General features: G+C 39.5%; 1 protein-coding gene across 5 annotated transcripts in view; it reads left to right on the top strand.

Moving 5' to 3' along the window:
- The window catches only part of tnikb (TRAF2 and NCK interacting kinase b), a 50059-nt gene that overhangs the window by 9198 nt on the left and 14475 nt on the right, over positions 1-26386 (top strand). For 3 of the 5 annotated variants that reach the window (XM_079487751.1, XM_079487752.1, XM_079487753.1), the window contains exons 2-20: positions 492-557; positions 10204-10260; positions 10863-10988; positions 12581-12691; positions 12793-12883; positions 13771-13901; positions 14372-14426; positions 14502-14580; positions 16014-16189; positions 16571-16637; positions 16733-16931; positions 17484-17600; positions 21328-21519; positions 22336-22698; positions 24077-24241; positions 24316-24561; positions 24671-24780; positions 25123-25241; positions 25331-25428. In XM_079487751.1, coding sequence (XP_079343877.1) covers positions 492-557; positions 10204-10260; positions 10863-10988; positions 12581-12691; positions 12793-12883; positions 13771-13901; positions 14372-14426; positions 14502-14580; positions 16014-16189; positions 16571-16637; positions 16733-16931; positions 17484-17600; positions 21328-21519; positions 22336-22698; positions 24077-24241; positions 24316-24561; positions 24671-24780; positions 25123-25241; positions 25331-25428 — 2568 coding nt within the window. The remainder of the gene's footprint in view (positions 1-491; positions 558-10203; positions 10261-10862; positions 10989-12580; positions 12692-12792; positions 12884-13770; positions 13902-14371; positions 14427-14501; positions 14581-16013; positions 16190-16570; positions 16638-16732; positions 16932-17483; positions 17601-21327; positions 21520-22335; positions 22699-24076; positions 24242-24315; positions 24562-24670; positions 24781-25122; positions 25242-25330; positions 25429-26386) is intronic. The other 2 variants (XM_079487754.1, XM_079487755.1) reach the window with 1 other exon arrangement.

Here is a 26386-nt window from a genome sequence, read left to right as displayed (position 1 = left end):
GAATTGAAGCCACCATTAAAATGCTATCAGTCATAGAATTTCTTCTACTCTGTTTTTTACTCTCTTGCAAGACTACGATAACATGTTAATGAAATTTTGGTTGACTGGTTTTCATACTGAGATTATCTTAAATAATATTAAATTGCACTGCAGGTTATTTTATAGTTTAAAGTGATTGTGTTGTGGTGGGTTTTTTTCCAATTTTTTTCCCAATTATCACCATGCTTTAGTTACAATATATACACTAATATATGCAATATTCAGGCACTACAGCTCCCCCTAGTCTCTATAGAGATGTGCAATAATTGCGATGATCTGAAACCATCATGATAAGGTCAAACAATCCCGATGAGACGATTATTTAATAATACTAATACCTAACTACTGTATAATTCTCTGTGTTTATGTTGACCTCAGCGGTATATAATCTCTTTGACGTTTAATGACATGAAAGCTTAATATCATCTCTTGTCTGTTTTCCCCTCTTTTAGGACCCGGCTGGAATATTTGAGCTGGTGGAACTTGTTGGAAATGGAACTTATGGTCAAGTGTATAAGGTGCGTAATGCTTTAATGGTCTCTGATTAATCCATCTATTGTTAACCATTGTATCCATTCAAATTATTCTTATAGCTTGAATGGCTCACACGCATGTGACCAAAAATGTCATGATTCAACAGTTTTTTCAAATGTATCCACTGGTTAGTGTTTTCGAGAGGCTCACATTTGTGTGATCAGGCAGGTACAACCAGTTTCGGTGTGAATTTCATTGTCCTTAACTGTTTGCTCAGGAGCGTTCTCCTGGTGAGATGTTTCCTCTCAGTTCGCTCTGAGATCGGCACCTACCTGTCAATGCCCCAGCAGAGCTCTTGCGTTATCTGTGTGGTATGTTCAGGCGTGTCAAGACGCATGTGTTTTTTCCTGCACCTCTTGCCGTTTCTGTGACGATCCTTCCCCCTTCCATTAAAAATGCAAGCGTGTGAGGCGTATTGTAGAGCTGTGCATTCATTGGAACTCCAATGCCTGTGTTGATTTGTGAGTCTTAGGTGTTCACAATGAAATCGGGTTTAGTGATTGTGTTTGTTTATACAGCTTGAAATGTTCATAATGAATCATGTCTCAATCTTTTTTTCCAGCCCTACCAAAAGGATACAAAACATAAAAACCCACACTATTTGCATACATTTGTAGACATTTGGTAAGGCATTAATGTATTCATTTGTTCAATTACTTTTAAAGGGTAACACTGACGAAAAATGAAAAGTCTTCCATTTATTTCTCTCCCTCAAGTACTTTAACATATGTATGACCTCCATTTTTCCCAAAAACGCAAATTAAGGTAGTTGTGCAAGCTTTCTGACTCCTCCTTCGATTGCAATGCAACCTATCTTCAAAGCGCTGGAAGTTCGTAAAGACATCGTAGAATTGTCCATGCAACTCCGGTGGCTCAGTATAAATTAATATATTGTGCGCAAACAAACAAAACTAACAACTATATTAAGAAACGTCCTGATTTGAGTGTTAGTTTCGAGAGCCAAACAACAGTGCAGCCGGTGTCAGCATCTCTCGAACGTATAGCCTGTGTGGTCAGAATGCACATGCATCGAGCGATGGAGACACCGGATGTTTGGCTTCCAAAAATACCTTAATTTGCGTTTTTGGGAAAAATGAAGGTCATATAGATGATAAACTACTTGAGGGTGAGACATTAATGGTGAGACATTGTCGGGGTGACCCTTTAAATAACATTTATAAGGAAACCAGTAATTCTAATTTGAGTTTCAGTTCCTGCTTTATTTCTAGTCATGTGTAACTTGTGGTTCAATAAGTGAGTCAAATGTTCATTCAGTAAGGGAATTTTCACGCATTGAGAGCGTGACCAATTCATTAAATGAACCAGCACTTTTGTCATTGTGTCTAAACCGGACTGCAAAGAAATAATTAAATTAAATATTATTTCTTTCGCTGTGGTGCTGCAGGTTCTGTTGTGGTTCATTGCAGCTTTTCTCGGTTTGAAGACTGACAGATTTCACTCCACTCGTTTTGGTCAGATTGATCATGTCATAATAGAAGTATATTGATTTGTTTCTTGGGTTGTTTTTTCATTAAAACATTATCAATTAGAGACTCTGATCTGAATCTTGAACAATGTAGGTCATGACGCCTAACCAGTCATCTAACCATGAACACCTGTCATGTTGCAAATCTTTCAACCACAGAAAAACTGAAAAAGAGCGATTGTTGCAGTGGGTTATAAAAGAACATGAAAGAGGATGTGCTTGTATTGTTAAACGCAGGTAAGGTGGTCGTACCTGTCGGTACAATCGCTTTAGAACCTGATGTTCCAAATATGTTAAGAGGCGTTATGTTTCCGTCACGCTTGCAGTATTAGACCGATCACTGCACACTGGTTAAATGGACAATCATCGCACCACTAGCTTTTCCGATCGATGAGCTTTGTAAAAATCTGCGCGTTTCGGAGAGGCGGGGCAAAGAGGAGATACAAACATGCACCATATGTGGAAAATACAGCATTTTTTAACCTTAAATCGTGTATACATATTCCATTACATCTAAAACAAACGATAATATTTGTTTTAGCCGTGTCATATGACTCCTTTTAAGGGTGACATTGAGTTAGTCAGTGTACTGAGAAGACCAGTAGGAGCTGATTCATAGGTGGTTTTTATTTCTGAAAGGATCCAGCGGTCAAATCTAGCTTGTACTGAAAAAAACTATTATGATCATCTTAAGCAATTTGTTTGGGTAATTTACGCAAGACAATGAGACTTGGATGAGATGATTAAGGATTTGTTAACGTCACTAAAACATAGTTTCAGTACTCCAACTAAGCAACAATTTACCAGTGGGGTAAGAAACAATTGATGAAATGTATGTGAGTAGATGTATGAAGTTTTCTGGAAGTAAAAGAACCAGTGTCATGTTTGAGAAGTGATTTTTTTTTTTTGAGTACTTTATGGGAAAATCAACATATTAATTGTTTATGGTTTGCTGAAATACAATAGGAGGAAGTACTGTATTAAATAACAAAGACCTAAAATTATCCACTTCACATTTTAAAAGGGAAATTTCTGTTTCTGAGGACTCGAGCATTAACAGCCTGTCATGTCTTTGCTCTGGATTTGTGTGGGCTAATCGACCCAAATATATATAAAAGAAAGAATATAAAACATGCTTGCTTATTTCTGTGTGGGAGTTTTTCAAAAGCAAATCTCACAAGCGCTTGCACCTGACATCTTTTTTAATTCTGAGATTATTTAGAACAGCAGATTTTCGTTCATTACAGTATAGGTGAATGCTGTGTGGTTTCTATACCAAATTAGGTATTTTGGAGACGTCATTCTGGTGGCTTTGGTGAAGCTGCATTCAGGTCACAAAAGCCACGATTGGCTAAATGCTTCGTGTGAAAGGAAATACCGAGGCAAGGATATTCTGAATCATGGTTTTTATACATGCAACAAAAGAAAGGTTAGACTGAAAGAGTGGCAGTCGACTCCCATGAGGGTTTTCATGACTTATGTGATATGAGATTTTCTATCGAGTTGAGACTTTTTAAATCTGAATTGCCTAATTATGAGAATATTCTGCGGTTTCGCTTTACTGTTCGTTCTCTTGGTAATGTAAAATCAAATAGAATGAATACATTTGTGTTCATTATCTATCTGTATATCGTTGCTTTCCTTCTGAAAAAATGACTTATAAAAAATCTTTTTTTTAAAGTAGACCTACTTCATTATTTTTTTTAATTGATTTGATATTTGCAAGACCCAGTGACAAACATAAAGGGTGACTAATAATATGGATTTATGACAAAAAAATCTAATTAAATATGGAGATCAGAAAGAAGGACAGCTGCAATATGTATTTTAATAGCATCTTCCATATTAAACCAAAAATAAGTGTCACTTCATTCCAATTCTGCTCATCAAAGTGAATATTCAAAGCATATTTTTGACCCTGGAGCTGTGTAACAGCCTGCTTCAATATCTGATGCCGTCTGTCTGGGTCAAGCTCACTGTTGGGAAAAGAAGAGATTGTTGATGGGCCTTATTCTTTTTGACAGGGGGGTCTTTGATCTTATGGGCCTCCTGGTTCGCCCCGATGCTGCAAGCTGTTTTTATTAGTCCGGGGGTCAGAGGTTAAGGCCTTGCTTGCTGGCATGCGTTTGATAAGTCTTGACTGCTATATTCAGCTAAACGCAGGTTGACCAGGAAAAGTAGGGTTCTGCGTTTCTCTCTTCCTCCTGGCAGACGTAGATCTTTCTCCGGTGGTATGCCATCTTGGGAGATTCAGAAAACCATTAAAAATGTGGCCCGTGTTGGGAGGAAATAGATTCTGGGTCAGGATGTGCTACATTGGGACCACTCATCTCCCACTCACATGATGCTTCTTTTGAGAGAAATCTGCTACGAAGGAACTTTTATCAAAGCTTGTGATTTTGATTCATTTTCACAGCTCTTAAAAAGGTTTTTAGTTGTCGACGTTTTCTTATGAATGGTTGGAGATTTCAATGAATCCCTAACCTCTAAGGCACAGTTCAACCAAAAAATCATCACCTTGACCTTTCGTCTAAAGAACACAAAAGAAGATATTCTGAAGAATGTTGATAAACAAACAACGTTGTCACCCATTGACTTTCATTGTATGGACACGAAACCACATTTCTCAAAATGCCTTTTTTTGTTTTTCACAGAACAAAGAGTCATATAAAGGACATAATCGTGAATAAATGATGATAGAATTTTTGGGCGAGCTATCCAATTAACTATTGAACTTAAATCACCCTGCACTATTTTGTCATAAATGATACCTACAATAATGTGGCTTATTTTGTGCCTTTTAAAGCAATCTTCAATAATCATTATCATAGACATTTTGCTTCACTTAGCAACCAACCAGAAGCCCATAGCAACCCCTATGCAGTTTAACAATGTCACTCATGCATCATCAATAAAACGCTGAGCTTACAGTTAAATTAAGTCTTCACAATGAGCCTCTAAATAAAACGCAGACTTCCTGCATTCCATAAGTGACTTGAGGGCATGTGATATATTGAAGACCGTTCTCTCAATGGAAGATGAGTAAGGAGCTTCTGGCCCTCAAAGGCTGAGCCGAGAGGGTCACGCTAGGTCACATGTCTCAGGAACAAGAGGAGCTGTCTGAACCAGAGTGTGAAAATCATGAATCTCCTCCGCCTTCCACGACTGTTGCTAAGCTACGGGGAGGAAGTGATGCGTTGAGCGTTTTTCGCATTGGCACCCCGTGTTTGCCCGTTAAACGTTACAAGCATACACCAGTCTCGCACAATCATAGATGCTCTGCTCCGACACATACTGTATATATTGTGCATATATACAGCCTTCCTTCCGACCAAAACCGTCTAGAACGTTGAGTTTGGCTAGCAACTGCTATGATGATGAAACAACACAGCAATGTTTTTCTGACATCAATCTGCAGCTACAGTAACAATACAGCAGTACCGCATGTGATAAGATAGCCATTTACAGTAATTTCAGACATACAGAAACAAATTCATAATATGGAGTTCAGCTGCCAGTCTAGATTAGAGACCGAAAGGGCTGCATATGGCGCTTTTCCACTGCACAGTACGGTGCAGTGCAGATCACTTTTGGGGGGTTTACAACTGGGTACAGCACCTAGTACCTTATACTCTTTTTAGTACCACCTCGGTTGAGTTTCCAAGCGTACTGTACCGATACCAATATGTGACGTGTTTACACACAGATCACTGATTGGGCAGAGAGAATCATTACCCTCGTCATCGGATTTGCAACACATGAATACGCATTTTAATAGGTAATATTGGCATTTTGTTAGATGCTTTGACAGTAATATAGAGATTGAAACCCTTAACGCAATGCAAAATGCTACATTAGCTTACCCTCGTACGCTGTCGAGCAAACCAAATGATCGTTGTCTGCTCTTTGCTGTAAGCAAAGACTGAACCTAAGTAAAGTGAGCAGTACGGAGCAGAGTCGTACCAAAACTGACAGTACTATGCAGTGAAAAAAGCGCCAATATTGTGCTTATGAGCATGTCAACCAGTTCATACATAAGCTACAAATAAATGTGTACGAATTATAAGGTTTTTAAAAGAATAGCATATGTGATCATGGCTTTCATGGTAATTGTTTGAATGGAGTAATGGCATTCAGTTTTAGGCTTAAATAGCACAGAACTGTACCAGTTGGGCTATTTTTGTTGTAAGGCCGTGCAGTTTGTTCTGTACCGTGTAGGGTATGCAGATTTTCTTATACCCGTGGGATACCCGACATTTGGGGAAATGTGCCATGAACAGCATCTTCAGATTTTTTGCAGTAGGAATGTTGTCAATGTCTCTGAAAGGTTTTTGCACACTTTAAAGGGACAGTTCATCAGTATTTACTGTCCCTCGAATTGTTCCAAAACTATTTACATTTCTTTGTTCTGATGAACACAGAAAAAGATATTTGGAAGAATGCTTAACCAAATGGTTCTTGGCCACCTTGGCTACCTACCATAGTAGAAAACAATGGTGGTCAAAAGTGCCCCAGAACTGTTTACTTTGCTACATTCTTCAAAATATCATCTTTTGTGGACAACAGAACAAAGAATTTTATAAAGTATTTTTCCTACTATGGTAGTCAATGGTGGCCAAGAACTTTTTGGTCACAAGCATTCTTACAAATATCTTTCTCTGTGCTCATCAGAACAAGGAAATTAAAACCGATTTGGAACAACTTGACGGTGTGTAAATGATGACAGAATTACATATTTGGGTGAACTGTTCCTTTAAATAATTTAATTAGTGTGTGTGTGTGTGGTTTTGGTTGATAATGCACAGTATATGACATTTATGTATTCTATTCTGAGCATAGCTTTAGTTATCTATACTACAGCACATTCTGTATGTTTCTTATACTTTTGTTGAGCTTTTTTTGGGACGCGTGAGGACAGTCTCTTATCTTATACGTCACCGGTCGAGAACTTTTCTGTTAATCTCTGTCAAGAAACCAGATGGATTTTCAGTTAGCGCTCAGCTTGGTGAATCTTCTCATTACTAGAGACACGAAGCTTCAGGCCGTGAATCCATCACACTTGCACACAGTTTCCATTTCCACATCTGATTCGTAAACACGTCAGCATAATTCATTACTGTTAGTAAAGTGTAATATCGCCATGATTGGATTGCGTATTTTAATCGTACTACATTGTTTTTGTCAATGTTTTTTGTCCCATCGGTGTGTCTTTCCAGTCCATTAGCTCTGTGCCTTTTGGTCTTTGCATCAGCGCCTTTATTTGTTTTAAATATGATCGGGCAATAAGGGGGTTGTGCGGTTGTGGCGTTGAAGTTAAAGGGATAGTTCACCCAAATATAACAATTGTCATTCCAAACCCGCATTACTTTTGTTCTTCTGCAGCACAAAACAGAAGACATTTAGAGGAATGTCTGTAACCAAACAATGGCGATACCGCTGTTGTTTGCTTACCAACATTCTTTAAAATATCTTATTTTGTGTATTGCAGAAGAAAGAAATTCATACATGTTTGGAATGATATGAGGGTAAGTAAATGAGGTCAGCTTTTTCATTTTTGGGTGAACTATCCCTAAAACACCCAGTATGAAAACTGCACATGACAGAGGTGTAAAAAGTACCAGAAAACCATACTTGAGTAAAAATACAGATACCTTGCAGTGAAAATTACTCCATTACACCTCACAAATTTGTGTTAAAGTCTTAGAGTATCTGATTTTAACAGTACTTGAGTATTTTACTTATACTGAATGTAGGCTCAAAGCAGCACTAGTCTTCAACACTTAAGAGACGTGTCAGTGAAAAACAAGAAACGGTTGATTCGTCAGGAGAGCAATCGCATCAAACCGAACACTTCAAAATTGCAACAAATCAAGGTCGACACCGCAGCCTACGTCTATTACAAACACCCAAGTCTCCGTTAAGCTAAATGCTCATAAGGAATTCAATATCCTTCAAAAAGGTCTCTTCTGTAAAAAGGATAAACAAAATAACGTTAAGTAAAAAACATGCTGGTTTTGGCCTTATCGCTGGCTGCAGTCATGTCCTCTTCCCATTTAAAACACCAGCGATGTCAACTACCTGATAATGCACCCACAGCCATTTTGACAAGTTTCAGTTAGTTAGGGCAAAAATGCACAAGATATAGTACCTTCAATGCCCTGTAAATGGCAATATTGCTTCATCTGTAGCAGAAATAAACTGCTGCAGAAAAAGTTAGGTGCCATGCAAAATCTAATGTGTAATTGCATTATTCATTACAAATGTAGTTGAGTAAAGAGTACATACTTATGCAAAAATGTCAAGTCAGCTTTATTAATATAGCGCTTTTTACAATTTTCATTGTTACAAAGCAGCTGTACAAGAAAACATTGACTATAAGCAAAACATATAACGTTATGCAAGTCAAAAAAACAGGTCAAATATCAGACAGACTATAAATTCCTATATGCAGTTTTAATAAAATAAAGCTATAAAATTCTTGCAGCCCCCCCGGCCAGGAAACCGGGGCAAAACAGTATACGAACGGTGGCGAGGAACCCAAAACTCCATCGGAGGAGGAAAAAAAACCTCAGAGGGAAACCAGGCCTAACCAGGGGATTCCAGTTCCCCTCTGGCAAAAGATGCAGCCTCTGCACAAGCACGACAATGCTTGCACTACAAGGCAAAATAATTACATTTAAGATTATCATTAATAATTTTGTAGAATTGAGTAAAAGTTACTATATTCTTTAGTACTCCGTACAACTAGAAAATAGCCAAAAAGGTACTTAAGTTACAGTAACGAATTACATTTACTGCAATACTTTACACCACTGCACATGCATTACTCACTAAACCACCACACCTTTAGTCTCCGTGATTTTTTTTTAAATAGCTTTGTGGTTTGTCAGGGTTTTCCGACGATGGAAAAGTTGTTAATGATGACTGTTGGGACTTGTATGAATCTCTATCATCATGTTTTTCTCATCCTTTTTTCTCTCTTTCTCTCCTTCTCTTGCTGTAACATCTCCCCTCCTCCAAATGGGAGTTGTGGGAGTGTGCCGAGTGAGGAGATGAACTGTGCATAATTAATTGTGAATAACACACAGGGGTGATTCTGTCTTTCCGATGAATGCACTTCCTGCCGCTTGGATATGCTTTGATGTCTCCTGTTATTGTCCAGAAATGCCGCTGCTGTGTGTGCACGCAGATGATCTGTGTCCTTGATATCTGCTTCCCTCATTTGTTTCTTTACAGTTTTGGATCAGTTTTTTAAGGATTGGAGCTCAGGGGTAGTGAGGAGCTTAATGGGTAAATAGATGCTATTATGCATGCTGTCTATTAGCCTATACATCTCAATGTACTTCAATTTTAAGTATGGGAGTTCTTGCATCTTTGCATCTTGACATTTAATTCCGAGCTTTTCATTTAGTCTCCTGAGCTGTAAATATGAGATTATAAAATTTAGAGTGAAGTTAATGATGTCATCCTGACTATGCTGACTGGCTGATGTCATCTCAAGAAGGCACAAAGTCCAGAGCACTTCTAGCTCTCCTGAGGTTTGATGTGAAATGCAGCAGGAAAACTTGTAGCTGTCGTTGTATAAAATATTTAATATTGATAGCAGCAAAAGTGAGCTTTTTAGTGTAGAATTGTGGACTGAGACTGTGTATTCATGACAAATGTTCTTTAAAGCAATAGTTCACGCCAAAATGACAATTCTGTCATCATTTACTCACCCTCTTATGATTTCAAACCTGTATGACTTACTTACTTCTCCAGAACACAAAAGACGATATTTTGAATAATGTAGGTAACCAAACAACTGTGACCCATTGACTTGCATTGGTTTTGTGTCCATACACTTAACCAATTGAGTACTGCAGTTACCAACATAGTTCAAAATATCTTGCCAAACCATTAAGGAAAAGACCTGGGACAAATTTTCATTGCCACATTCCTGTCATAGTTCTTCAGTTCCTCTGTAACAGTGGAACAGTCCTATTGTACTTGCGTAAAGTTTTTTGAGTTCGTTCCAATGCGAAAACAGAGTTGTCATCTGGTGAGGCTTACGTCCATCCATTCTTTACGCATAGATGTCACCACCACATGTTCAATAATGATATTTGCATGATACAATTGAGCGATGTTTTTTCTCTTTGCAGGGACGCCACGTTAAGACGGGCCAGCTCGCTGCTATCAAGGTCATGGATGTCACGGGGGTAAGAGAGCAATCAGCTCATCTCAATTTCCTGTTTCACTCCCACACACTTTGGTGTCACTTTCCCTTCCGTCTGTGCGATATCAGTCAAACACACGCGTGGGTCGTTTGGCAGGAAATTGTGCAGTTTGTGTCCATTTAGCGCTTTGTTTGGTTATGACTGAATTTGTCGGAAATCATAAACTTACACTTTGGTCCCGCAAACACAAAATGTGTTTAGTGACCACAATTAGGGGACACAATTCATCAATATTTAAAATATTTAGCTGTCAAGTGTAGTGTTTGGTATGGCAGATTCACAGAAACAAACTACTCGTAGAGAAAATTAAATCGTTTCAGGAAAAGCTAATTTTGAGTATAATTCACTTTTATTTCTTTTACCCATTGAATTATGCAAACTAGCTGATATTTTTTACATAAAATTTTTTACATCTTTAGATGAGGTGTTTAAGTGAATCTGTAAATGTTGTCATTAGTATGTCATAGGGCCACACGTTGCACACACAACACTGTTTCCTGAACAGCACCCGCATATACACACTTGGACCAGGATACGCAATATTTTCCGTCCCCGTCCTGAGTGTTTTCTTTTGTGTTTGACAGGATGAAGAGGAGGAGATCAAAGCTGAGATTAACATGCTGAAAAAATACTCTCATCATCGCAATATCGCCACCTACTACGGTGCCTTCGTCAAGAAGAATCCGCCCGGCATGGATGACCAGCTATGGGTCAGTCTTCACCCTCTCTAAAGGGAGGAGCACATGTGTTTTTAGATGATGTGTGACTTTTTACAAAGACAGCTTTGCAATATGCTGTTTTTCTGTCACTCATGCTTTTCCACTGTGAACTGAAACGATTATCAAATGCCACTCTGCAAAAAGTATGCAAAGAAAATGTGCACGATATTGTCGTTTCATTTCCTGTTTCTGCCCAGCAAGTTGGTGAGAGACGCCTGCGTCTTCAACACTTGAACCTGTGGTCAGTTTAACAACCTTTAGACTCCATTGAGCATCTATATGAAAATAATTTCTCAAAAGAGAAGAAACAATGTTACCAACAGGCCAGATATATTTAGGCCCCTGTGAGGGCATCAATCCAATCGCAAATCATGTTCTGCTCATAAATGCATGGTGAGGTTGATTTAGCTCGTGGGGGTCCTGATGAGAATTGAGTCATTTTATACGAGTGTCCTGAGAGTGAATGAAAGGCTACAGAAAACACTATTGAGGTGGTTATAAAGGACAATTATACGTTTCAGTGCCCTTAAAGGACATTTTAGAACATTTAAAGGGATAGTTCACCCAAAAATGAAAATGTACTCAACCTCATGTAATTTCATACCTGTATAAATATACAATATCCAAAGATATTTGGAAGAAAGTTATGAATATTCACCTCAGAGACATTATTGACCACCATAGTCGGAAAAATGTAATGTAAGTCAAAGGTGCCCCAGAACGGTTTGCTTTCCTTAGTACTTCAAACTATCTCATTTTGTGTTCAACAGAACCTATGGTGATGGACGATGTCCCAGAACTGAAATTTGCTAACATTCTTCCAAATATCTTTCTAACAGAACAAAGAAATTGTTACAGGTTTGAAACAACCTGAGGGCGAGTAAATGATGACAATATATTTTTGGGGACATTTAAAAGCGAGGAGAACATTTAAAGCAGTGCATTTAATAGTTAAAAAAACAATTGTACTATCAAAAATGTGTTTTCCGCTTGTAATGATGATTTCCAATACTGGTCCCAGTTAAAAATCCAACAGAAAGGTTTGTATTTTTTGTTAATCGATGTTTTTTTCTGTTGTTAGTAAGATAGAGTTTTCTCTAATGCTGTTTAATGTGAAATAATGAACTTCTGCACTTTGTCTTCTTTAGTCAAAGTGGTCAAATGGAGCATTTATGGGTTTCAGTGCCTTTATGCAACAGCTATGCGACCACAAATAGATCCACCAAAGCATGGAAACTGTTTTCCGTCTTAATAGTCGCTTTCTCATGTGAAACCCGGTAAATTGAGGTATTACTGCAGAATAAACTTTTCTGGTAAAATTCTGGTAAAAAGCAACAGCTTTTGTGCTTCCTATTTCTGCACAATTTCTATTTCTACACGATTCCTTCTACCATCCCAAGCCAATCCAATAAAAAAATCACAGCGTCCAACACACAGAACTATAGAAACAAAGGGAACTTTGCTGTTGATGATTTGCAGACATTTTGACAGCAGGTTCTCTTTTTATAGCTCCAGTTAGTTATGTTAAAATAAACTGTGTTTCATAAGTCACGTGAATGAATGTTTCCTATTTGTGTCTATAGCTGGTGATGGAGTTTTGTGGCGCTGGTTCAGTGACCGATTTGATCAAGAACACAAAAGGGAACTCTCTGAAGGAAGAGTGGACCGCATACATCTGCAGAGAAATCCTCAGGGTGAGTATATGTGTACAGGCCCATGTGATGAAAAGACTTTGGCATAACCGTACTTGATGTCTCTAGCTGAGAATAACCTTTGAATGATCCGTTTCTCGTAGGGTCTGACCCATTTGCATCAGCATAAGGTCATCCACCGTGACATCAAAGGTCAGAACGTTTTGCTCACAGAAAACGCGGAGGTCAAATTAGGTAAGTTCACACCCAGCGACTGATATCACAGTTAAAAGGCAGTGTGAAGGTTGTCATAACAGGCTCACTTTGAATGAGTTTAGACTCGCATAGGGTTCCGGTATTCCCACCAGGCTTCTTAACTAGTTTATCCAGATAGATTTCCTTCATCAGCCATATGTTGGCCACCAGCTAAGTAGGGCTGGGTGAAATATTCAGATTTTCTTTCATTTTATCCCTTCAGCAAATGTATCTTGATGATATATAATATTTGATTTGCTGGCCTTGTTAACAAGAGAGGAATAATAAACTAAAAGTAGATACCCGATACCTTTATTTTCCGTCTAGTTTGACAGTGTCTCAGCTTTTCTCAAAATACTGTTTTTGTATTGTATAGTAGTGACAAAATGCCACGTTGTGATATCCAAACAGCCCTAAACTTTACCCGGCTGTGGAAATAATCGAACGTTCTGTCCTCGAAAGATTTGTCACATTTATTTGTCACAGTTATACGAAGGATACAACTGCAAGTAATAGACACTAGAAAGCGGTAGTAAAAAAATACAAAATAAAAATACTTGAATGGAAACAGAATATTTGGGTATCGCAAGGGTTGTATTTTTGAAACAAGCTTTATGGAACTTCAACACTGATGCCTGAGTTTTTAAGTGGCTCCTTTCAGAGAACCTGCGGCCCTGCTCTGAGTTATTAGGGCTTGTCGTTGACTTGTTGGAGTTCGGGAGACGGTTCAGGCTGGTTGCTATGACAACACTGCCTGCGGTGATGAGGGGAGAGTGTCACGGAGGCAGATGGCAGAATGCACTTCATCAAAGACCTCTCTGCTCATTACAGCACGCAGACGCATTAAAGCCAAGTTGTCCTGTTGTTTGTGTGTGTGTTTGCAACAGTTGATTTCGGTGTGAGTGCACAGTTGGACCGCACTGTCGGCAGAAGGAACACGTTTATTGGCACGCCATATTGGATGGCTCCAGAGGTTATAGCCTGTGATGAGAACCCCGATGCCACTTATGACTTTAAGGTATTTGAAGCGTCGCTCAATTACACAGTTACTGTACTGTGACATCTTTTCTGTCAGCTTCTCATTTGGCTTAAAGGAATATTCTGTGAAACACATTTGTGGCGTAATGTGGTGTGCCACAAAAAGTTATTTGATTTTAATTTGTCCCTTGTAAAATTAGGTTTACAGTAAGTTACTTATAGTTCCAGTCAATAAATGTTAAAATACACAGAGATTAAAAGATATAGGCACAGGATGTAAACGATATACATGTCAAAGCTCATTATCTCACCATCTTTTCATTTCACCCTCTTTCTTCCTATTAAGGGATGAATTGATATCCGTTAATGGTAATGAACATTATCCCACAAATGCTGTCAATTGACCTTAATGTGTTTTTTTTCAACTGGAATATTCCTTTATGCCACACATCATAATAAGGTCTGTTTTTTTGCTTTTGGTGTGAAAAACTGCTGTTCATTTTGTTACAGAGTGACTTGTGGTCTTTGGGGATTACAGCCATTGAAATGGCAGAAGGAGCCCCTCGTAAGTACACCACAATGTCATTCAATGCCATTAATATGCTGAATACTTGTAGCTAACGCCCATGTCTCCCCTCAGCGCTGTGCGACATGCATCCCATGCGTGCCCTCTTCCTCATACCCAGAAACCCAGCGCCCCGACTCAAGTCCAAGAAGTGGCAAGTCAATCATCTTTCATCATATTATATTCACTGATATCTCTTATAAGTACAAAGTGATGATAGCAAAACAGTCACTGAATTTCCAGTGCAGATTAGTTTGTCATCAGGCAGAGTTTGATGCATTTAGACTGGCGTTAAGACTGGGACTAAATTGATTTCCAATAAATAAGTGTGTACAATTTGAATTTGACTGTAAAGGACTTCCTGTGGTAAGACTGTTCATGTGTGGTTATTTTGTGAGTGACTGTAGAATATGTTTAGGATGTTGAAATGCTATGACACAGGCAGATGATTAACCCTGCTTATTGTGGCGTTTCAGAACACAGGCAGCATGACTTACAAAGCTGTGAAATAGCACCGGCATGTGATATTTTACAGCCTGATTTAGATTTATGGTTTGTCTACTGTGGCTCTAGAAGGAAAACTAACTGTTTCAAAGTTGGGTGAATGGACAAAGCATCTACGACTAAGAGGTCGTTTACACGAGAATGTTTTCAACTGAAAACTTTGTATGCGTTTTGGCTCTTCATTTACACCACAACTGGGTTTTTTCAGACTGAAAACGCAAACTTAACGCAAAAAAACGTGTCTCAAAGTGCAAGTTTTTGAAAACGACAGCTTTATCTTTTCCGTGTAACCTCTGAAGGTGGCTTTTTCCAAAAACGATGACGTTATACGCATGCGTATTACGTGTTCAGTCTGTAGGCATGAGCGATTATTCCCCAAACAATAATGGCGGTCTCCATGCTGCATGGTTGTGCCGCGTGACATACTTTTTATCGTTTCTCCAGTGAAAGTAGATTTACTGCACCACAACAACCAGCGGAGACATAGTATTTATATGCACACTACTATAAACACACATACATGCAGACAAAGTGTATTCAAAGCGCTTTTAGATTGAACGATGTATGCAGATGTGCGCAAGCACTTAGTTTCTTTGTAGCGCAACAGCGCCATCCACTGGCCTGGCATGCATAATTCATTGTTTATAGTCGTTTTCCCGGATCCACGTAGATGTAGATCGTTTTGATAACGCTGTCATGTGTACGTGAAACTTTTCAAAAACGCAAAGGAAAAGCTTTTCTGTTTTAAGGCTATTGAGTTTACACCTGGTGTAAGCATCAACTTTGATTTGTAGTTTAGATTTCTCACCCGCTGACAGCCTAATCACCTGTCAATCATCTATTGCTCTAAAACAAGGGGTTTTAAAAGTAAACATTTGTTAAAGGCCATACACAGAAAATACCAGTGTATGTCACATGTGCGTTAGAGAACTACATCAGCTAATTGAAACGTCACAGTGAAATAAGTATGAATGATCTCTTCAAAACTGTGTTTGTGACAAGATTAGTCGAGCTTTTTGTTGTATGACTCTGTAAACTGGTTGGCGGTGCAAATAGAGTAACCTGAACCTGATCATTCCTCAGGTCCAAAAAGTTTCAGTCATTTATTGAGAGCTGTTTGTTGAAGAATCACAACCAGAGACCCAGTACAGAGCAACTCATCAAACATCCCTTCATCAAAGACCTCCCCAATGAGAGACAGGTCCGAATTCAGCTCAAAGACCACATCGACCGAACCAAGAAGAAGAGGGGAGAGAAAGGTGTGTTTTCTCTGTTTTAGGATCATTCGTATGAGATCTAATCTCAAATCAGTGTTCTTAAGCGTAATTGTGTGTGGTTCAGCAGATTGAGAATAACACTTAAACGCACTGATCTACGTCGAGATTTGTTTAGCACACAGTGACAAATAGTTTGGGTAGATTTCTATTTTATTTGCTTTATCTGAACAATATAAAATGTAAAGAGCACAGCATTCTGGAAGACTTGATTCTGATTGATCAGTCACACAAATCTGCCTCTCCCCTTATAAATTCATCAAGATGTGACCAACTCTGCTTATATTATGTCTGTTAAAAATTATAACGCAAATCCGTTTTCATGCAAGTTTGTATTTTGGTATGTGGTTAAAAAAAAAATTCTAGATGAGACAGAGTACGAGTACAGTGGAAGCGAAGAGGAGGAGGAAGAGCGGGATGTAGGAGAGCCAAGGTACATGGATGATCTCTCTCCAATATACACATGCACCTACACAGACATGTAGTTGTGAAGACAAATATAACCGATTAAACCCGTCTTGCTCGCAGCTCCATCATAAACATCCCTGGTGAATCGACCCTGAGGCGGGACTTCCTGCGACTGCAGCTGGCCAATAAGGAGCGCTCGGATGCGCTGAGGAGACAACAGCTAGAACAGCAACAGAATGAGGAGCACAAGCGCCAACTACTGGCGGAAAGGCAGAAACGCATCGAGGAGCAAAAGGAGCAAAGGAGGAGACTGGAGGAGGTGAGAGAGAAAGTGTGCAACTATTTGATCCATTTTGTGATCTTAAACTTACCAGTGGAGAACCACTATCGTACACTTTAACATAGTGTGCTTTCGTGTGCAAAAGAATGGTTTGATATGTAATTTCAGTTATACGCTTCCTGTACTCTTTGTGTGTAATGGCCCAAGTAATGAGTGCAGTCTTTAAATGTCCCTGCGAGCAACTGGGCTATGATCATTCCACAGGAAGGTTACCCAGTGTCTTCCGACCGACTGATGGGAATTCTTCAAACACAAGAGTTGGCAGAAATAGTTCTGTGTTTTGTGATGTTGGGTTTTCTCAGTAGAGGACCCGCTGGGATGAATCGGGCTGCCGGTTGGGCGTCAACCTCTCATTCACTACATCAACCCCCTGATGTTCCTCTCCCAGGCTGTGTCTTCTGTATTGTCTGAAGGGCCATTTAGCATGGGTGCATGCTAAAAAAAAAACAATACCAGTTACAGAGGCACCGTATGGGGAAGTAGAACTGCACGCTAGAGAGATTGACAGAACTTTAACTTGTGTTCTCACAGCAACAACGACGGGAGAGAGAGCTCCGAAAACAGCAGGAGAGAGAGCAGAGGAGGCGCTATGAAGAGATGGAGCAACTGAGGAGAGATGAGGAGAGAAGGCACGCTGAGAGAGAGCAGGTATATGTCGACACACATCGGATCTACATGCAGATAATATCATCCGTATCGTTGGTATTTAAATAAAACTGGTAGTGAAGATGGGTGGTATATGTCAGGTGGGCCTCATAAAACCATGGTTTAAGCTTTCTGTTAATCATATGTGTAATGTGATGTGCACTTCAGACAGTCTTTGACTATATGTCCACTCAGATATGCATATCAGACTCTTACATGCCTCGATTTCTTATTTAAGAAGGTTTGTGACTCATTTCATCCAGGCAGGGAAACGTTCGGCAGGAGAGTATGCATATTTAAAGCACACGCCCACTCTCACAGATGCGCCTGTGCAGTGGTGTTATGTAGTTTTTTTTGTAGCGAGTATACTCAGATTTTCCCCCTAGCCTATCTCGCCCGTCCCAGATCGACACCCCATGAGCTAGCTTCTATTTATAATCATGGGCATTTTGAAAGATTTATTGGGAGCAAGATTTCAATAGCCAATGACAGCTGGAAGGACTTGCTGGATGTGTTAATCACCGTCTAACTAAGCCATATAAGAGTTACATATAGCCTTAGATGGTATATGTATACAATCCCTAAAGCACAGGTTTTATCAGATGGCAATTTTGCGATCCATGTGAAAACCCAGCTGTAAAGCCATTTATTTGTGATATACTATTTCTACATGAACCCACACTTCTAAAAGTGGGTTTCTTGTATTACATACATTTTGGTGTTTTCCGTTAAAATTGAATTATTAATCACACATTTTTCTATTAAAATGTTTTTATCAAAGGCTGTTCTATTGATTCTCATCTGTATCTGTTGCATTTTGGGCAGGGTTCTGTTTTCGGCAGGGCAACCAACATGTAAAGAATATCCTGTGAAAGTATAATCTTTAGATATTATTTTAGTTTGATTCTGATTAACTAAGGCCATGTCAAAGACAGTAACTCATATTGAAATAAATGGTTATAATCAAACTTATCACTTATAACTAGATTTTTAGCCTAGTTTTCACACACTGGGTCACACTTATGGAGTGCAAGTTGCGCCTATTATTAACTTTGTTAATATAATATAACTATAATATATAACTATAATAATAAACAAAGAACATTTGTGCAGTTTTATCAAGCACCCGTTGTATTTATGGCAGTGTCTCTAGCCTGACTTTCACAAGGCTGAATCTCTTTATCTAAAACAATGAGATACATTGTAGTATATGTTATCTCTCCCTTATTAATTGATTCACCACACAAACTAACGTTTGTGAAGTTGGCTAGTTAGAGACTATTTATTATGCCAACAATTCCCTTACAGTTATGTACATAGTAAATAGAGTAAATATTACGAGATCATGTAAGTTACATTTCATGCCGTGTGTAAAGTTCCCGTGTTTGAATGTAGGCAGTCTGTCAAGTTTTAAAGCTGAAGGTGACTGAATAAAGTTATTGGCTTGGGAAAAAAAGAGAGTCGACTCTGAATCACGCAAACGAGGCGTGCCCTAGTCCGATTCGCTAACTGACGTGGATTTTTCGTCACTTCATATAGTTCACGCCTACGTTTTGCTAGGACTGCCCGCGAAAACTTCTCTCTTCTCCCCCACACTGTAGCTCGTGAGTCTCGTTCGCCGTAGACCAATCATAGTAGACTAGACCATCTGACCAATCAGATCAGAGTAGGCTGGCGGAAAGGAGGGGATTAGACGCATGATTCGCCGAATGAATCATTTGAGAGATAGTCAAGAAGTAAGGTAAGAAAATAACTGCCTATTATAACGAATTAATCATGTAATTATTGAAATAATGTTTTTACACCTTGTATGTACGTAAACTTGTTGTTGGACACTACATAAACCAAAATAAGACCTTAAAAATCAAGGAATATTTACTCTTTAATGATAACAAATATGCTAATTTTATTAAAGAATACGCAGTGGTTTCAAAAGTGGGGCTAAGTTGTCAGCAGGAAGTATGATACACTGGTGAACAGTGTGCGCGATTGGGACGCGTAGACTCGTCGGGCTTATTGTTGGTAACGTCTGAAATAGTGTAGTTCAAATGCACAAGTTCACAAGGCTGGCCAGGAGTTCTCATCTCTTATCATCTAAAACAATTATATACATTGTAGTATATGTTGTAGTACATTTTTAGTTTTTTGTTTGATTGGGAAATATAACTTTGGTAGGTCGGTCTTGCTGTGTTAAAAACTGAAATAATAACTCTGAAAGAACCATGGGCTTTTCCTGAACGGCTCACTTTCGATTTCTCCATATATCAGACAAAACAAGTAACGTTAAATATCAAAACAATATTAGCAGTGGAGTATTATCCTCCCAAGATGGCGACGCCACTGCAACATAGCGCGTGACGTCAGCTTCACATTCTCTATTGAACGTTTCGACTGCAACAAGATAAACAAACGTAATGTGGCCCAAACTTAACTTCCGGTAGATCTCCACGAAGAATCAATAACTGTGGAGTAGTTTTAATTTAATTTAATACAACTAATATACTATAAAGTATGAATCTAATTCAATATTAATATTAATTTAATTGAAAATAAATTATTATTCACAAACACAGAGGGCAAGTTAACTTCGGTCCAGGCGTGTGCGTCTGATGAAACGGTCTAAACGGTATGTCTTTTATTGGGTCTTTTTCCTTGATTTTTCCTATATTCATATTACATGTAGACTCATATCTTGCAAATGTACTGTAAATTGGATATGCACATGGGGTATAAACTGGAAAGTAATTTGCAGTAAGTTATAATCAGTTGTAAAGGGTTTCCTACCTTTCGATTTGCTTGCAAGTCTCCCTTTAAACTGTTTAAAGGCCTTGTCCTCTTTCTTTCCTCTTACTATGTTTCTCTCTCTCTTTCTCTCTCTCTCTTTCTCTCTCTCTCTCTCTCTCACACACACTCTATATCTTGTTTTCCTCTTGATGCGCTGTGCTGTGGGGTTAGGAGTATATCCGTCGGCAGTTAGAGGAAGAACAGAGGCAGCTAGAGATCCTACAACAGCAGCTCCTTCAAGAACAGGCTCTCCTCCTGGTAAACTAACATGTCCCCTTTCACCCATCTGACGCCCTGTTCAGACCGCCAGCGATGTCATTCATTTCAATGGAAAGCCGGTGACTTCCGACGACACAAGCGACAGTGACTGTTGGCGACAGGAGGTGTGCTTGTCTTGCGGCACAACAAAATTGAGATTCGCGTCACTTTATGCAAATGATGAGCAACTTTTGGGAGCAACTACCAATAGCAGTAAAGCGGCAGAGGTCACGTCATCCATCTCTTATTAGTTACTGCAGGGTTTGTTTATCAATGTTACTAGAGCAACAAGGGGACACCTTTTAAAGACCCCGTAGCAAGAGACTAGCGCAAAACAGCGACACAGTCGCTGGCGGTCTGAACGCCTCTTGACTTTCAAAGTTTCCCATCCATACACTCTTTTCATCCTCAGCATCTCTTCGTGCCATCTTTAGCTGAATTAGGGCATTTTTGCGGTGGCTCTGATTGTTATTGTTCACCACTGTAGAAATTGATATCTGGGATTCACAGATATCAGAACATCAGTTTGCATTAACTCACATCTGTTTGGTTTGAAACTAGATTTCTTATAGACTTTTCTGATAGAAAGACTTCCTCATTTTTGGAAGCATCAATGTTTGCTTTGTCTACCTCAAACTAATTTTTTATTTTCTGTCTCTCCATTTGTCTCGATCCGTGTTGTGTATAGGAATACAAGCGGAAGCAGTTGGAGGAGCAGAGGCAGGCCGAGCGGTTGCAGAGACAGTTGCAGCAGGAGCGGGCTTATCTCGTCTCATTGCAACAACAACAGCAGCAAGAGCCACGGCCTGCCGACAAGAAACAACTTTACCACTACAAAGACTCTGTCAACCCCAGCGACAAACCAGCCTGGGCAAAAGAGGTAGAGAGGGATCTCAAAATGGCTGTTGTTTTATTCAGCATTACGTTTGAGGCTTTATCCTGTATTTGGAAGAGTTTTGTTAGTCAACTGCACATCAAAATCATTGATTTGGATGTGTGATAATATCTATCTAAAAGGGATACTCAACCCAAAAATGAAAATTCTGTCATTTTCATTTCAGGTTCTCACTCTCACTTACAAGTAACTTTAAGCTGTTGTTTAGAATGTGCCGCTTCTGCCGCTCATTGAACGGAACGGACATTTTTTCACTTACTTAAATGTAAGGTTTATCCAAAATGCACCACTTTGCACGCCTGTGTGTATATGCGAGCGACAGATGCATGCATTGCAAAATCAGAGTAATTCATGACATTCTGGGGTTTTTTTGGGGTGGAGAATCCCTTTAAGATCGATCAAGTTGAGCATGGACTCTAATGCTTCCAGTTTGTTACTTTCACAATTTATTCAAGACATTCTGAGGAAAGTTTGAGGGAATTTGTTAATTTATCTGAAAATGTGTTAAATAAATAATCAGGAATATCACCAAAGTCTCAATAACAATTATTCAATATAAATCACAATATTTGTAAAATATCCTTGTGGTTTTCTTAATTTTTACAGTTGACTAAAACAGCTCTACCAGATATTATTCAACGTTGTGTGTCTGTGTTTTATTACCACTGACTGACGTTTCCAGGAACTTCCTGTTCACCAGTTGCTTTTCGGATGTCAGTCCCTGAAGCAAACTCGTCCCCTGACATCCTCGTATTTGCTGGTCATAATCTGAACGCTTTTATTATGCTTATCTGAACACAGGTCATGAAGGGAGCTGAGAGTAACTCCCCTCGAATCCCTCCCAAGAAGCATCATTCATTTAACCATCCCGGAGAAAAACGTGTCCAGGAGAACCTCCAACTTGAGCAGAAACCCACTTATCAGCCCTCCAGGCCTCCCTCTTTCCCAGCAGCCTCTTCTTCCCAATCCAGAGAGATAGAGATGGCTGGGGCTCAGCTCAGGCTAGTCAGCGGGGCTCACGTTCCTAGAATCCGTGTGTCCTGTGAGCCGGAGGCGTCCGAGTTAGTCCGCTTGGCCCAGCAGCTACACGAAGAGTCCAGAGGCCGCAATCTCGGCCGTCCCAACAAAGGGCTGGAAATAGAGAGAGATGTTGTTGTCTCAAAGGTCTGCTTACGTTAGCATGAAAACTTTCTGGCCTCAAATCTCCTTTCAGTTATGACCTAGATGCCAATCTGGTCATGTTCTCTACTGAATTAAATTAATGGGGAAAAAGCTCTTTTTCTCCATGATTTGTTCTGGGGGTTTGGACGATGACTTTTGGAATGCCTTGTTTCTCCTCCCGTTCTCCGTGAGAGTTCTCACATGTTCCGTCTTCTAGATTGTTTGTGGGATTAAGAAGGATTACCGCCCGACTGTTTCTATACTTTCTGCCTTCTAGCTCTTATTTTCTAGTTTAGTCCGTTATCTTCTTTGATCTCACCCTTCCTTTCTTCTAACAGAAAGCTGATGACAGGAGCATGGGTTTGCGGGTAGGTGAGAGGTTTGGATGTGTCAAGCCCGAAAGGAAGCTTTAGGCATCGGTGTAATGAGAAAGTGTGTCAATGAGGGTGAATGTTATAATGTAGGTACCGGTTGGGGCGATGCCATTTCAGATCCAAACCTCTCACCAAACTCTGAGAGGAAAGTAACGTTTTTATGTCAGCGGAACATGGTTTTTCTTACTAACAACTGTGTATGTCTTTGAACTTCAGGAATGGGTGTAATGAAGTCTTTTCATATTTGAAAATGCTTGCAAATGATGCATGATTTTAAGCTTCTTCGTTGTAGGAATTCAGAAATGGATGTCTAGTTGATACCCGAACATGATTTTTTTCTCAACATCTTTTTCAACAAAAGTCTTTGAACCTCTGTCAAATTGTGTCAAAATGTTTTATCTTTGCTCAAGTCATTTGTAATGGACTCGCAGAACTGAAGACAATATGAATTGTTCCAATTAATCTTAGACCTTAAATGTCTAATAAAGAGATCATCTCCTTAATTTGAGAACCTGCAGATCTGGACAAAGATTGAAACTCATTTTCAGTTGGTTACATGGTTGTTTTGAAGTTGAATAAGATTGTAAGAAACAAGATTATTAAGGTTTACTAAAACTGAAATAAAAATGTATTCATCTTGTATAATAAAAATAGTAATAAATAAACAAATAAAGCATATTAACACGAGGACAAAAAATGTCAAAATAAAACCTAATTTAAAATATGATCGACAATTCAGCTGGAAAAAAAACAAAGAATAGTTTAATGTATATCATCTGAACTGAAAACCAAATCGTAAGTTACAAATGATTCAAAGTTTCATGTACATTTTTGTTAGTATTTTATTATTTATTTTAGTACCGGTATGCAGCCCTTACTGTAGACATGACAATATTACATATCAGTCAAATCATTCCGCAGTTCTGTTTCCATTCTGACTCGAGCATTGAGAAAACAGACTGCTTGTGAAGAGTCGTGCGGACACTAACACACTCTGTGTCTGTCAGGTTGAAGAGCGTTCCAAGATGAACCGCCAGAGTTCTCCGGCTCTTCAGCACAAAGTGGCAAACCGGATTTCCGACCCCTCTCTGCCCCCGCGCTCAGAGTCCTTCAGCAGTGGAGGTATACAGCAGGCCCGAACGCCACCCATGCACCGCTCTGTAGAACCTCAGGTATTTCCTTACCTCTTGATCTCAGAAGTGTCGTAAGAACTAAATTTGATACTGACCTCAGATCTTCCTTACAGATGGCCCACCTGGTTTCGGTGAAATCTCATGGCTCCTCAATGACGGGATCTCAGTCGCTCCATGATCAGTCATCTCAGGGCGTCTCAGCCTTCCAGGAGGGTCTGTCTCCTCACCGACCCCCGATGCCCCGTCAGAACTCTGACCCCACGTCGGAAACCCCAGCTCCACCGCCTCGCATTCCAACCCGAGATGACAAGTTTGACAGGAGCTCCTGGCTGAGACAGGAAGACGATGTCCCTCCAAAGGTGGAATATAATTTGTAAAGTTGAACGTAAAAAGTTTTAAAGAGCTGTAAATGTGCTCAAAGAAGTGTTTTAACATTTGGTTCGCATTCTGCATGTTAACATGATTCAGGTCCCACAACGGACCACCTCCATTTCACCTGCGCTGGTGAGGAAAAATTCCCCAGGTAATGGGCCGGGTGGACTGGGGCCAAGAACCGGAGCACATCTGATACGAGCCAGGTACATAAATACACATAAGTGATGAATATATGTATTATGATAATAATAGATGATAGTTATAAAGTATAATATTAATAAATGCAATTTTTTGTTTTCATGTACATTGACAAAAACATGGATGTTTGTCATTTTCAATTTGAAATTGAACTGTTATTTTAAGTATATTAGCAAAAGCAACTGAAAAAATGATTGTCTGTAAGATTCTAATCAGGGCCTTTTTAGAAACATGACAGAATTGAGGACAAATACGATTGCTTGTTATTTAACGCTCAAGTCAACAATAGTCTTCTGTTACTGAAAAGAACATCTCCACATCTTGCTTCTTTCCTCGTGGTACTGTAGTAACCCAGACCTGCGGATTCCCATGGAGTCGGCCCTCCAGAGAACCAGCAGCGGGAGTTCTTCCAGCTCCAGTACGCCCAGCTCACAGGGCGGCTCCAGCGAGAGGAACCGGGTGGGAGGTGAGAGACCCCCAGAGACTATAAACCTTCACCTGAAGTGTTCTCTACGGTTGTGATTGCTAAGTCTTGGCGTTTGGTTGTGTCCTCAGGGTCCGGAAAGTCTGAAGGATCTCTAGCTGTGTCTCAGGAATCCAAGACTAAAACCCAAGAGGAGAACAGGGAGGTGACCAGACCCAGCCGACCAGCGGTGAGCGATGACCCATTTCCCATAATGCATTGGGATTGTTGGTCTACAGTTATCAATGCTCTCGTAGGAATGGTTTCTGAATTCAAACATCTAAAACGTCTAACCCGTCTGATAGAGACACAAGGCACCCAAACTGGGAACATACTTTCAAAATACAACATACATAATGCTGGATTGTGTGACGCTTTGTGTTGCTAACCATTTTCTCATTGAACATTTTGTCTAATCCGCCCAACTATTCCTCCGCTCGCCGTTCTGTGTTCTCGATTCTCTTTCTCCAGAGTTATAAGAAAGCCGTAGAGGAGGTTAGTGACATCTGCCCGCTTCATCCCATCTCAGCCTTTTTTCTCGCTCATTTACTGTCCGTCTCATCTATTTCTGTCAAACACTTCTCACATCTTCAATCTCGCTCATAAATATTTCACACCGTGTCTCATTCATGAACTCTCTTTTGATCTTTCTGTCTGTCGCTCTCCGTCAGAGCTCCAGACGTCGTGTCAGTCACCATCATCACCCGCATAGTTCTCCATCACACCAATTTGTCACAGTCTTTCACAGTGTCAGAAATCCTTCACGCCATTTCTGAGTTTTCACGGTTGCCTTGGCAACGACCGGCTTAGGCCAGGAAAAGGAGATTTTGGTGCTTGTAAATTAATTTCCAATTTATTTATAGCGCCTTTCTTTATTTTGAATTGTTGCAAAGCAGCCTTACAGTAAATGTTTATTATTACACGCTTACAGACTAAATGTAAACACGTATGTTTTTGGTAAAGTTAGTGTGAAAGTTTTTGGCGTTGAGGCGCCGTTATTGCATAGCTACATTAACTTTTAAACAGTCAGTATTATATTTTATATTATATTAACTTACCTTACAGCCGCAGTAAAAAATGAAGGGACCATTTCAAAATCTTTGTAGTTTCTCTGAATCTACTAGTTGAAGGTAATCTAGGTATGTGTT

This window comes from Barbatula barbatula, assembly GCF_947034865.1.
Source record: "Barbatula barbatula genome assembly, chromosome: 23".
Taxonomy (NCBI): Eukaryota; Metazoa; Chordata; class Actinopteri; order Cypriniformes; family Nemacheilidae; genus Barbatula; species Barbatula barbatula.
Note: the sequence above shows the minus strand (reverse complement) of the source record. Positions and strands in the feature narration are given on the sequence as shown.